At 43.7% G+C, this 13,634-nt stretch overlaps 1 protein-coding gene across 1 annotated transcript; it reads left to right on the forward strand.

Moving 5' to 3' along the window:
- The first annotated feature begins 6,642 nt into the window (after positions 1–6,642).
- On the forward strand, positions 6,643–8,464 carry LOC119652821. The gene is made up of 2 exons (XM_038057148.1): positions 6,643–7,199; positions 7,864–8,464. The coding sequence occupies exons 1-2, from the start codon at positions 6,869–6,871 to the stop codon at positions 8,064–8,066; spliced, it is 534 nt and encodes a 177-aa protein (XP_037913076.1). The 5' UTR covers positions 6,643–6,868; the 3' UTR covers positions 8,067–8,464.
- Positions 8,465–13,634: the final 5,170 nt, after the last annotated feature.

A 13,634-nucleotide genomic window follows, 5' to 3' on the forward strand; every position in this document is an offset into this window, starting at 1 on the left:
AGTTTGACGACAGATTCACAGATTTTTAAGCCTTCGAAGATTAGTCTTATTGATATGCACTTGGAAACGGTCTATTCCAAGCAAGCCTGACCTTCTGGGGAAATGTTTTTTTAATCAGTTCAGTCCTAATTTATAAGCTATTCACATTCAGATTCAGATGACAATCTACTATATATAATAACTATCCAAAGATATCCGAATTCCTATCTTGAGAAATTAAAAGCCACACAACTTTTGGTAAGGGGATTTACCAGACAAGCGAATTCCGATAGACCATTGTCCGGTAATTCGTTTCTGACGCATTTTGTTACAAAAGGTCAGATACTTTTTGGTTTCGAAGATACGCGGGAGTTTTTCCATTTTCTAGTCTGTTATCTAATAACAAGATTTAATGAAGTCATCATCATACCGTTAGAAATATCTAACTCAATGAGCAACTAAAGAAACGCCAGCTACCTTCCTGCACTATCTGCTGAATTGTTACTTCCGCTCATTCCTGCATCCCGGAAATCAAAAATCTTCGCCAAATAAGGGAAGATGAAGTGCGACAACTGGAGGAGTATTTGTTTGCTTCCTGCTATCGCGAAAATATCGCCTTTTTTGTACATACACAGTAGTGTAAAAATCTTAGAGGGGCACCCCCGGTCCAGCTCAGCGACGCGAGTATCTGAAGCCAGGCTGATGCGTGGGGAACTCGCTTTCACTGAAAATCAACCCCGGTCTCTAGGGTCCCAACCCCGTCGGAAAGCTTTCCTCCTCCTTACTTACTTCACCAGCTCGTTTTCTTTTTACAATTGAGGAGGAAGCCGTAAGGTAGCCCTTCTTTGAAATCAGCATCTCCGCAACTATACTATCTGGGCTCAGGCTCCTTCCCAGTGCTTGATTCAGTTTCCTCCTCTCCATCGCAAACCTTGGGCAGAGAAACATCACATGCTCTGGATCCTTTGGAGTGCCACTGCATATAGGGCCATTCGTTGAATCATCCAACCGAAAGTGGTGTAGCAGTCACCATGTCCAGTGAGGAACAGTATTTGATTTCTCCGTGTTTCCGTTCAAGCCATACCCTAATGTTGATATATCCCCGTGCATCCACTGACCCTTCGAAGGCTAGTCCTATCTGCGTTGCGAGAGATCATTCAATTCAATTCATTCATTCAATTCTGACCTTGCAGCATTTCTGCGTGCAGTGTACCCCTCCATAGGTCCAATACTCATCTGAAGTGGTTCAAAAACCGCTGCAAACCCCCAAATCCATCAGCCGGTAAACCAAATTGCCTTGTTTCCGCCTCTGAAAGTTTGCAAACGCCTCTAAAAGAAAATTGGATGGGTACAGAAAAAGTAAAATGGATCGCACCACTCCGGTTAAAAGCAATCTTCCACAGCGTTCGGCACACCGGTATTTGGCAACATTCTTTGAAGTGCCGCGGTAGTATTAGTTGCATTTTGATATGAAGCTCAACTTAAAGTCAATTAGTACCCTCAGGTACTTGATATCCGATTAAGAAGCAACTATATGTCAACACAGTGTTTTGCTTCACAGTGTTTTGCTTTTTACGGTTCGTAATTAAAACCGCTTCCATTTCCTCATCCGCCAGGATCAACCCGACTTACAACACCCGGGTCTTTACCGCTCTCACGGTTGCGTAGACCTCCATATCCTCGGGATGCTTTACTACAACAACTACAGCGAGCTCGTCGGCAAAGCCTACAATCATAGTCTCCTTTGAACCGGGAAGCACTCCATTATTCATGACACTCCATAACAAGGGGCGCAGTACACAGCCCTGTAATATCCCCGCTGTAATGATGGACTCTTTGGGACCCCATCCACCCAGTACCAGAGAGTGCTCCCTGACTGTTAATTCCTGGCCAGACTCGCCAAATAACCAAGAACATCTATGCCAGTCAGTACCCCTTCAATACGGCCTCAATTAGAGAAAATAAATATGTTTTCGTTATCCAGTGCCAACTCGGCACAGTAGTCACCAGAATTCTGTGCGTTTTTTTCCAAGCTCACCACTGTACTTGTTGCATCCATCGTAGATTGGGTGCGTCGAAACCTATACTGACGTTGCTTCTTTCGACGATGGTTAACAGTCTACTGAAGATTACTCTCTCCATCTTTTCCCCATTGTATCGAAGATGCAGGTCAGACGGCATGCTGCTGGATTTTCAGGTGGCTTATTTAGTTTGCAAAGCAAAACCAACTTCTGCTTCTTCCACTGGATAAAGAATATTCTTTCTTTTAAATACACCTCCAAAATGTTCGCAAAAAGTGAATGCTGGTCTTCACTGCCAACTTCAGAGCTCTGTAAGGGATGTCATCCAAACCTGGAACTTTACTATCACCGATCCTACCACATATTTCCTATAGCTCCTTCTTGGTAACTACTATTACGCACTGGTTGGTTGGTTTTTATTGTGCACAAATAGATTAGCAACATTTTTTCAGGTCATCGTGGTTGTTTGTGGTTGTCACCTTGCTGCTGAACTGTATGCAACAGTTTCTCTAACCGGCTTCGCAGTTGTCGATGCGTCTCTTCTCGATCGTTGCTACCAAGTTTTCTCCTAAACCCCTGGTAAAGCCGCCTTGCGCGGAAACATGCGGCCCGCAAACTTGCGATTTCGTTATTCCACCAACTGGGGAACAAATGCTTTCTGGGTATACCATGCTTCCGTGACTGTCCGTGACTTTTCTAAAGCTTTCTATAGTTCAGAGATGTATCAGAATCAAGCACTATAGGGAACATATCCCCTAGAACGCTTTCACCACCCAACTCGGCAACCCAGCCGGGGCTCTGTAAAAACTCTTCTTCTAGCTTGATTTGCTCTTCATGTCCATGCAGATTACCTGGTGATTACTATGAGTGTAGTTTGCACTAAATTGTCACTCAACTCTTCTGAAACTGCACTCGCACATGTTAGGTCCACGATAGACCCTAGGCCCCTTCTTCTGAAAGTGAATGAAGTCCCAAAATTCGCGGGTGCATCGCCTAACTCGGCGAATGTTTCGAGCAGAACACGTCCTCTCACATTGTTTGTGCGGCTTCTCCTCTCAAAAGCCCGCGCATTAAAATTACCTACGGCCATCGGCCACCACCCTCATGCATCCAAAACCAGGGCGCTCAGCATTTGGTTATGCTCATCAAATCCTGAGTGGAGCAAAGGTGCTATATGTGTGAACTTCTTTCGCCTTTACTCTAATGAACCATTCCTTCGAGTGGCCCGTTATTTCCTAGATGGCTTTTTCTCGCCAAACCCATAGAGTTCCTTGACTCGCTTGATCCTTGACCGAAATGCCACCACCGTAATTTTGATATGGCTAATTATGGGAACATCTACCTCTTTCTCGTTATAGTTTGCGAGAGTTGATCCTGCGTCGCTTCGCAATGGTTGCGGTTGATTTGTGTTGACCTCATCTGCGATTTCCGTTGAGGGTTCTCCTGTATTCCGTCTAACTATTGCCTCCTGTAATTCGCCCATAGTCCACCTCCTCCTTCCCTTTGCACAGTATGCAATTAGGGTGCGTTACATAGCGCTTGCTAATTTATCGCTCCGCTCTATCATACGCACTGGAACATCCTTTCGCGGTGAAACCGAACCCAAGGGATCTAAGGCGCTGTTTCAACACCACCTGCTCTCTAAGACGATATATAACCCAGCCTATTCTCACTCTCCCTCCTACCAACAGTTTGAGTGCTGCCTTCACTGATAGGCTGATGATGGTGGTTTGTGTCCCACCGCATACATATGGCAGCGTTTTTACCACTGACTCTTAAATTCCAATTAGGTCGAACTCGTTTCCAAAGATTCGTAAACCTCCTCCTGGGTGGTGACCTCATCTATGTCATTGAATACTATAGATATCTCCGTCCTTCTAATTTTGATTTCGACTGCTCGTCCAAAGGATTTTCCGAATAGACTCAAGCATTTGTCGACCGTTATATGTTTGGATTTCTTGAGCTCCAATGTAAGGTTTTGGGGCTATTTTCACTCTCCAAAGAATGACAGTATATGAGATCGTTTGGAGATAATAATAACCTGTGGTCATACCTTTCTCCAGGTTTTCACATCCTTCTTTCTCCAGGATTGTGGTTACTTGATCTTTCTCTTACGAGTTTGCTGCCCAATTGATTCGTTCAATAGTTCGCAGGCTCTCTACCCCGGTTTCTCCCCTCCCGAGTTTTCTCTTTAATGTCTGTTTTTCTGAGGCTTGTTGATGCCTCTAATCAGGGCCCTTAGATTCTAATGAATATTCTGGCGTTGCTTCATGAATTCGGAAAGCTCCGCAATTTTATTATTCAGTGCGATAAATGCAGCTCCCGATCGGTCGCTACATCTCCTTGCTCAAGTAGTCAGGCGACATAGTTTTCTCCTTCCCGTATCCCGCTACATTCTCGTCCTTGGGAATAGCATTCATTCGCGAGGGTTTGTGCCCGCAAGGGTGAGGATCTACGAAGAATCGGGTTACACTCAATTCCTTCAGCCTTCATCTGGGTGACCTGTTGGTAAAACTTCCGCGCTGGTGCGGCTGCTCCCTGCATTTTAGGATTCACAGACTTGTTGGTTTTCCCAGGCATCCTTCTCTGTCTGTGAAGTCGCTTGTCCACACGACGCAGTTCGTGATACGCTTCTGCGCGTGTCCGCGTTCTTTGAGACTCCATCTCCGACTCTGCAGTCTCCTCTGTAGGGGCGCGAACGTTAATGAGGTTTATCTTTCTAAATTTCCCTCGCAAACGCAGAGTGCCTAGCCGTTCGCTTATGTTTTCAACGCCGGTAACAGCAGGATTGATTTTTTGGCTGACTAAGGAACCTATTCCGAGCATATGGTTTACTGAATGGCCGCTATAATATATGGTGTAGCAACTCATCTCCAAAAAACCGGTCCTTGTCCAACGTATCCCCTGTAACGCTGTTACATCAGCCCTATATTGGGACAGGGTATGGGCTAGCTGCTTGGCAATCCCATCTTTGAACACGGAGCACACGTTCCATGAGAAAATGCAGAAATCGTTGTTACGTTGTCGTTGCCGGGTTCGTCGTTATATTATCCGTCCAGCCCGAGGCTCCTGTTGTGACTTCGTAGCTTCGGCTTTGCGTGCAGAGTTGTCAGCCCTATCCAACCCCCAACCTGGAGGACCAGTTAATACAATTCGTCCCGTTTTTAGGGCCGGAAGACTCGCGGTCACCACGTGCAGGTGGAGATAGGGTTTGGTAGTAGAGCTGTTGGTGTTGGTTGAGCAGGCGTTTCCCAGGTTTTATGCTCCATCGTGGATACCAACCCACGTCTCACCCTGGGACCTAGACTACTCATTGACCATTGTCGTTGGGAGAAAGGCCGGGTGAAGGGTTGCCTGAGTTGCCCTTGGCATGGGGGATAAGTTTACGGGAGGGAGGGGAATACCGTGGAAGAAGATGTTAAAAAGTTTAGGGCCTAGAATAGATCCCTGAGGGACTCCTGAGTTTACCGAGAAGTCGATGGAGCGAAGTCCATCGAAGCGCACGTGACAAGTTCTGTTGAAGATGAAGTTTCCGAGGATTCTAAATAAGGGGAGGAGGCCATTGGACCGAATCAATTTGTAGAGCAAGCCCTCTTTCCAAACTGAATCAAATGCCTTTTCGAGGTCTAAGGCGCAGGCTACGGTGCAATGCCTATTTTTCAGCTGATTGAGGATATGCTCTTGCAGATACAGGATTGCCTGCTCGGTAGATCTGAGGTTTTCGAAGCCGAAGCTGTCGGGACAAGAAGATTTTTTATTGTTGGACCAGGAGATTGCAAGTTCGACTTCTTCTAGGGAGGTAAAAAAGGAGGAATACGGGCCTGTTCTGACTATATCAGCCGGGCATCTGGAGGAAAAGGGGCAAAGGTAAGACCCTCAAACTCAACCTTTTGTCGCTAATAGTAATGGCCGAGTTCCAGATGGGGTCCGCTAGAGATTTGGCTCTGAATAAGTAGCTGAAATAGTCTATGCAGGCAGATATTTTTTCCTCATGGGAGTGACACTAAAGTTTACCTATTTTTATCGGGATGTAATCACTTGTCCTATTATGCTCGAATCGTTCGAAACGAATAATTGTTTAAAAAACACAGCCACACGCAAAGATATGTTGGAAATATATAAAAACACGTTGTATATTGTAAATTCTATGGGAAAATCTTATGAATAATAATTTAGTCTAATGATAATGTAAACATTCCTCCAATCATTTACGCAATTGAAAATTTTCCTCTCCCAACTATCAAGAACTGCGTTTTACTGATAAACTATTTGATAGTACATGCATATGCATGGCAGACAGTTACGAAATACTTTACTTAATTAAAATGCATTTCGCATATTGATTGACGTGAAAAATAATCTTTGATACGGGAGTTGGAAATGATTATGCATAAAGCATTATGTAGATAGATACGAGTAGGCTTTCAGCCATATCGGGCTAACAAAAGGTTGCTTATCGCTGCTGAAGTTGTATAGAATCCGTAATTTATCTAAAGATACTAACAAGTCAATCAAATAGTGCAACACGCCAGCATCTAGATACACAGATCCAAAGGCAAACAATACGCCCAGGGTGAGATCTGTACTACTATCGCACACACAATGACCAGTGCTAATAAACAATATATTCTGAATTTCAGAAGCATCACGACAACATCTCTTCGTCTCTCCATTTAAGATTTCCAAGGCGAAACGAGTTAATCGGAAAATTTAATTAGTTTATCTGCTCCGTTGTCAATGGCAATCCCACACACTCAGTTTGCTTCGTCCGATCTGGTAGTAAGAAAGCGGCGACCATCAGGCTAAGTCGCAAGTTTCTAGATTCTGGCTCGATCTCGTGATCCTTAGAATTGGTACCATTTGTGAAGATGTTGTCCGTGCGTGTAATGTTACTGGGAGTGATCCTGATTATGATCTCCAGTTTAGACTTTCATGGGTTCGGTTCATTAAGTGTAGTGGCAAGAAGCATTGAAAAACGTGCAATCCCCCAATTGATGGATTATGACCAATCGAGTTATCAACAAGAACAACCACCGCAAAGAGAACATCGAACACATATTGTGAAAATACATTCAAGGAAGAATCAAAGGAGCAATGATCCCGTCCTGGGTGATGTGACCAATTTCCAAGGTATCGGTGATGATCATAATGCATTTGGTGGGCCAAAATACGCAGGACAGTACTATCCTCTGATGACAGGTGATTTGAATCTTTTATCTATTTTACTTCTGGAATTATCATTTTCTTTTTTTTTCTCACTAATTCATTATACCATATCCACAGCTGGTCAGAATAATTACTCAAAGCTCATTTCATTGAATTAAATATTTCCTATTCATAAATGGGAAAATCATCTTTTGTTGTTAGAAAATCCAATGATACAAGTATTTTACAATAGAATAATCTGTTGTTAGGAAAATTATATTACATAATTGGTGTCTATTAATGGATAATCAATTATTTTATAAATCAACCAGTATTATGAGGAATTAGTACATTACTCATGCGTAATAACCAGACAAAGTGCAGATAAAAATGAAATATTGAACATAATCATTGGAGTTCCTCCGCCAATTTAACATTTTATTTTCAATCTTTATCCACACCATATTCATTTATTGTTTACGGCGAATTAGATGATGGTATTTTCGTAATGTTTTTTTTGAATGGTTAAATTCCATTGAAGCCATTAGTATTCATATAACGATGTTTACTTCGTCCATTTCATACATTCTAAGTCAGTTTTACTACTTTTATAGTGCGTGCCTCACCTGTTTACATTTTATCTCTTTATCTTTTTTATGATCATTCATCCACCATTCATTGATATTAAAAAATAATCACCATCATTTCTATTCCCCAGAACAAGGCCACCAACAGCGTTCCAGTAACTTCAGTTTTGGCAACCTCCTTTCCGGGCTGGCATTATGGAACCTGGCCAATGAATTCAACATGTACAGCAGTCAGGACCCTCATCAACTGGTCCCAAATACAAGACATAACGAACCAACAAAAGGCCATCACCATAATCACCAGCAGAAAAATGATAGTGTCGAGAGTTCATGAAAGTCATAAGTTCAAAGTCTAGTAAGAGATAATCATTTTTATAAAGTGATCGACATCCGCCACTTAGTGTATCATCTACGCGACATATATACATTTACACATTCGTTATCACCCATTTAATTAGGACAAATTAAGTACAAGAATTGTGAGCTAGTGTTCTGTTGATATTGGTGTTGTTATCGCTTTAAAATTGCAAAAAGATGACTGATTTCATCAGTGGATAGGAGATCAGTGTTTGGATTTTATGTTAGTATTCGTCTGCGTTAAATGTAGATATGTATGAATGTGCTATAAATTAGACCCATTGCTTTTAAGTGTATTTTATATGTACCTATTTGTGATAATTTAGAACTTAAATCTAATAAAAAACATATTTTCACGAATTAAAACCAAAAAAATACTTTCTTTTTCAATTAAAAATGTCTCTGGCCGAGAATGGTTCTCTGGATGTTTACCGCCGTAGCTTAATAGGATTCAAAGAATCACGTCTGCAGATGCTACTGGGGCTCTGCAAACCTGCCCAGCAGATTCTCTCAATGTACTCCCGCATCTCCTCCCCCTAGTCCTCCATATTAAATACCTCGTAGCGTGCAGTGCCATCAGACTGCGAAGCCCTACGACCACAGTAACATACTAGACGAAATCATCATGATCATCATCAACGGCGCAACAAGCGGTATCTGGTCTAGGCCTGCCTTAATAAAGAACTCCTGACACCCCAGTTTTGCGCCGAGGTCAACTAATTTGATATCCCTAAAAGCTGTCTGGCGTACTGACCTACGCCATTGCTCCATCTCTGGTAGGGTCTGCTCGTCTCTTTTTCTACCATAGATATTGTCCTTATAGACTTTCCGGGCTGGATCATCCTCATCCATACGGATTAAGTGACCCGCCCACCGTAACCTGTTGAGCCGGATTTTATCCACAACAAGACGGTCATGGTATCGCTCATAGATTTCGTCGTTATGTAGTTAGTTCGCAGTTTTTTTTGCAAAGAACCCAAGTCTCCTAGAAATACATAAGGATTGGCAAGGATTTTTGTGGTCCTAAATACCGGATCCCAATTGATTTTTACATTTCCTGTCAGCAGTTTGCAAATTTCGAACATTGCTAACCCTGCTATGCGACATCACTCCGCTCCAAGATGAAATCTAGGGATTTCAGCGACCGAACCCGGAACTGCGTTCCCATCATTCGGCGAAACAAACGCGACGTTGCTTTGGAGCGCAAATGGGCTTCAGCCTGGATAAGGAGACAGCCTTTTTGTGCCCCGTCAGGTGGGAGGTATGGGTTTAAGGCGGTGGAGGTTGTCTCTCAGCAGACGCACCAATCCAGAGTCTATGAGACCTGATCTCTTGTCGAAGACCGGGTCAGTTGGGAGCGCGGCGGATTGTTCGAAGGTCAAATAGGACGAGAGGCAAGATTTGAGTCCAGAACGGATCGTCGCGGGCCATAATGGTGGATTTCAACGTCCGGTCCAACGCTCTAGCGTCCCATTGGATTGCGGGTGGTATGCAGTAGTTCGCTGGAGTTTGAATCCCAGGAGTTTGCCTAACTCCGAAAAAAGGGTGGACTTAATTTGCATTCCCTGGTCAGTGATAATCACTGCAGGGACACCAAAGCGGGGGTCCACTCTCGACAGAGGGCTTCGGCACAAGATTGCACCGTAATGTCCTTCAGAGGTATTGCCTCAGGCCACCGCGTAAACTTGTCAATGATTGTGAGGCAATACTTGAAACCGTGCGAGTCTCGCAGAGGGCCTACGATGTCGTGGTGTATTGTGTGGAATCGCTTGGTAGTATGTGGGAATGAGCCCATTTCTTTTCTTACATGCCTGGTTACCTTACACTTCTGGCATGCAATGCACTCGCTGGCCCAGGAGTTGACATCTTTATTCATGGAGAGCCAGAAGTATTTTTCGGTGACTAGCCGATTTGTCGTCCTGATGCCTGGATGCGCTAAGTCGTGAACTGCGTGGAACACTTCCTTGCGAAAGGTGGCCGGAATGTATGGCCGGGGTCCCTTTTCCGAGTACTCGCAGCAGAGAGAGAGGTTCAAGCCGAAGATGGGCAACTCCCGAAATTTGTATTTGGGGTTGGATTTGAGGCTCAAAAGCACTGCGTCATCCTTCTGCGCCTTGGCGATAGCCGAGAAGTCGATTGAGGCGGAGATGTTTACCTCGGAGACACGTGACAAAGCGTCAGCAACTATGTTGTCCTTACCGGACACGTGCTGTATGTCGGACGTGAACTGGCTTATAAAGGCCAGGTGTCGAAGCTGACGAGAGGACGCTTTGTCGGGCTTTTGTTCTAACGCATACGTAAGAGGCGTAGGTGCTGTAGTTCCGTTGAGCGAGGTTCAACTGTTTAGAGAAGAAGCTCAACGGCTGCCAGACTTGATTCACCTTCTGGTGAAGAGCAGCACTTGCTGCGATGTCAGAGGCATCAACAAAACGGCTAGGGGTGCATCTTGCAGAGGAAATGCCAAGAGTATAGTATCAGCCAGTTGTCGTCGGGATTTGTCAAACGCGTAAACAGCCTCTTCAGACCACACCATCTCTCGTGTGTCTTTTGTTTTGGGGCCAGACAAGTACGCGTTCAAAACGGATTGGTGTTGGACGGCCTTGGGCAGGAAATGACGTTAGAATTTTAGCATGCTCAAGAACCTCCGCAACTCCTTCACAGTTTTCGGACATGGGAAACTTGAGATCGCTTGCACCTTGTCTGGGTCGGGCTGTATTCCGTCAGGGTAAATGAAGTGGCCGAGGAATCTCACCTATGTCTGGAAAAACTTGCATTTATCAACGTTTAGGGCTAGTCCGGCCACTTAAGTTTTACCAAATGCTCAGACTCTGAGAAAGAAGCAACCAGAACATCATCCAGGTATGCGAAACATAAATCAAGGTTTCGCAGGACGGCGTGGATAAACCTTTGAAAGGTTTGCGCTGCGTTGCATAGCCCAAAAGTCATCCGCGTGAACTCGAAGAGTCGAAAGGGTGTGCATATTGCCATCTTTAGTATATATTCGGGAGCTACAGGGATGTGGTGATAGGCCTTGCCTAAGTCCAAGGTTGAAAAGATGCGGCAGTTTGCGAGGTGGTGTGCAAAGTCATGGACGAGTGGTATGGGGTATCGGTCTGCAATGGTCTGGGCGTTTAGCCTTAGTCCCCGCAGGGGCGCCATTCGCCGTTTTGCTTAGGGACTATATGGAGTGGTGATGACCAACAGTTGACTGAAGGTCGGCAGATACCCTGTTGAATTAGTTGCTCGAATTTGTTCCGTGCTATAGTCAACTTCTGGGGTGGTAGGGGACGCACCTTCGAGAAGATAGGGGAACCAGCGGTGTTGATGTGTTGCAGAACATCGTATTTCACTGGTTTCGAGAGAGTAAATTCCGTAGTAATCTGGCTGAACGATTGGAGGAATGCCCTAACACCAGCGTCGGTAATGTCCTCTAAGAATATAGAAAGGCTCCTACTTGGGTGGGTCGAGATTCTCCCTGTCGAAATGAGGCTGGTTGTGGGGTTTATAAGTGACCTGTTCTGCAGATCCACTAGCAAATCCTAGTGACACAAGAAGTCTGCATCTAAAATGGGGTAGCCGATATCCACCAGGATGAGTCAGCACGAAAACATTGTACGCAAGTCAAGACTCACGTTCAATTGCCTGTACCCGTAGGTATTTATTTGGGAGGAGTTCTAACATTAAGTTTTAATACGTCTAAGTTGTCGCTTCTTTGCAAATTCAATACTAAATGAGGATATTCTCACATAATATACCCATATATTACGTGTTACGTACTAATGGAACAAATGCACACCCAAATTAAAAAAGAGAAATATACAAAACCTTTCATACCTGAAGCGTCTAGCTTCCGGTTTTCCGACATGTTTTTGGTAATTAGAGAAAGGTTTACTAACCTTCTCACAATGTCGAAATCTATGAAGGCCAAGTAAAGCGTCATTTGAACTCCACATACTGCCCACAATGATACCAAGGCCGTTAATTTGATCGGTACAAAATAATGCAGAGCGCCCACCCTCTGTCGATCAACCTTGCGAAAGGTTCCATTATGCATTCCAGGATGATTTTAACTAATATCTCCACGGCAGTACGAAGCATGGGAACACCCCTCCAGTTGTCGTACCCAAGACGGATATCCTGCTCCGGAATCTTAAGAACCACCCCTTCTTCTTTTCATTGGGAAATATTTCAGATTGCCAGGATTAACTAATGAAGGAGGTAACAACTTTGCACAGACTGGGGGGGCTGTTTGTTAAATTTCCTCAGAAACATCTTCAAGGCAGGTGACTTACTTAATTTCAACGCGTTCATTCCACAAATAATCTCGTTTCGGTTCAGAGAATCCCTATGTTAAGTTGCTACAAGGGATGGAAGTTCCCTGGATGTGGTTTAGACGCTTGGAGCTATAGATGCGCGTACCAAACTAAATTGGGTAGCTTTCTCACAGCTGAACGGAATACCTTTTACTCTTAAGAAAGGTGGTATGGCTTTCGTCAGCAGCTTTATGCAGGTATAGCAGAGCTCGCTCCAGCAGCATTATCAGAAAGATGCTGAAGGGCGCTGCAAATTGTGTCATGTTGCCAATTATGTTCTGGCTCTTCTTGTTGCAAAGAAGATTGAGTTGGAACTGCAGATGGACTGGATTCCAAAGGGCTCCTTAAACAAACAACTCTATTTCTCCTCTTAAATACCCCCCGCCCCCTCCCCGTTGGTGTGAGAAATTCCCTGACTCGAAGGCTCCCTAAGCCGAGGAACCGGGAAGGCTAATCCGAAGTAATGTGTCAAACGGTCCCAGGCTTGTTCTATGGTTACTGGGTCGTATTTAGTTGGTAGTCTAATGGCATACTGTTGCGTCCAAGACTGTGCGTAAAAGGATTCACCTACCCTACTCCCAGACTTCCCTTCGCCTCCCCACCCCACTTCTTCACACTATAGTACAGATCGTCAGCAATGCTGAAGTTGGAGAAAATTGAAGGGCGATCAAATCTATACTGTCCGTTGTTCATTGAAATACGAAAAGGAAGGAGCTATAAAAGTAGACTCAAACGAATCCTCAAACATCTAATGCAAGGAAACGTACATTTCAGAAAATTCCAATTATTAATAATTTATCAACTTGTCTACAAAATTGAATAAGATACAAAAAAAATTGTTATTATATCTTTACAAAGTACGAATCCATATATAGAATTTTACATAAAAGCTCTGAATGGCTTAAAACTGCTTTTATCCGGTGTAAATTAATTCTATCTGGTGCGTATTTATGGGAAAAAGTCTAGTCCATAAATAATTCATATTAATTAATGATAATTTATGACAATTTATGACTTCATATTTAACAAATTCGATGGTATAGTTTTTCCGCAATCCTTATTTCATTAGAAATTGAAAAGGTCTCATTCCTCCATCTTTCACTTAGAAATAATTTATTTATCAATGGAGCTTAAATTTTCCATTGATATCAATATTCATAAGGCTCGGACCTATTTGTATCTAATTTGTAAACTGGAAATTCTAGAAAGATGCGCCGAATTGCAAATCCTCA

This window comes from Hermetia illucens, chromosome 3 (assembly GCF_905115235.1).
Source record: "Hermetia illucens chromosome 3, iHerIll2.2.curated.20191125, whole genome shotgun sequence".
In the NCBI taxonomy this organism is placed as follows: domain Eukaryota; kingdom Metazoa; phylum Arthropoda; class Insecta; order Diptera; family Stratiomyidae; genus Hermetia; species Hermetia illucens.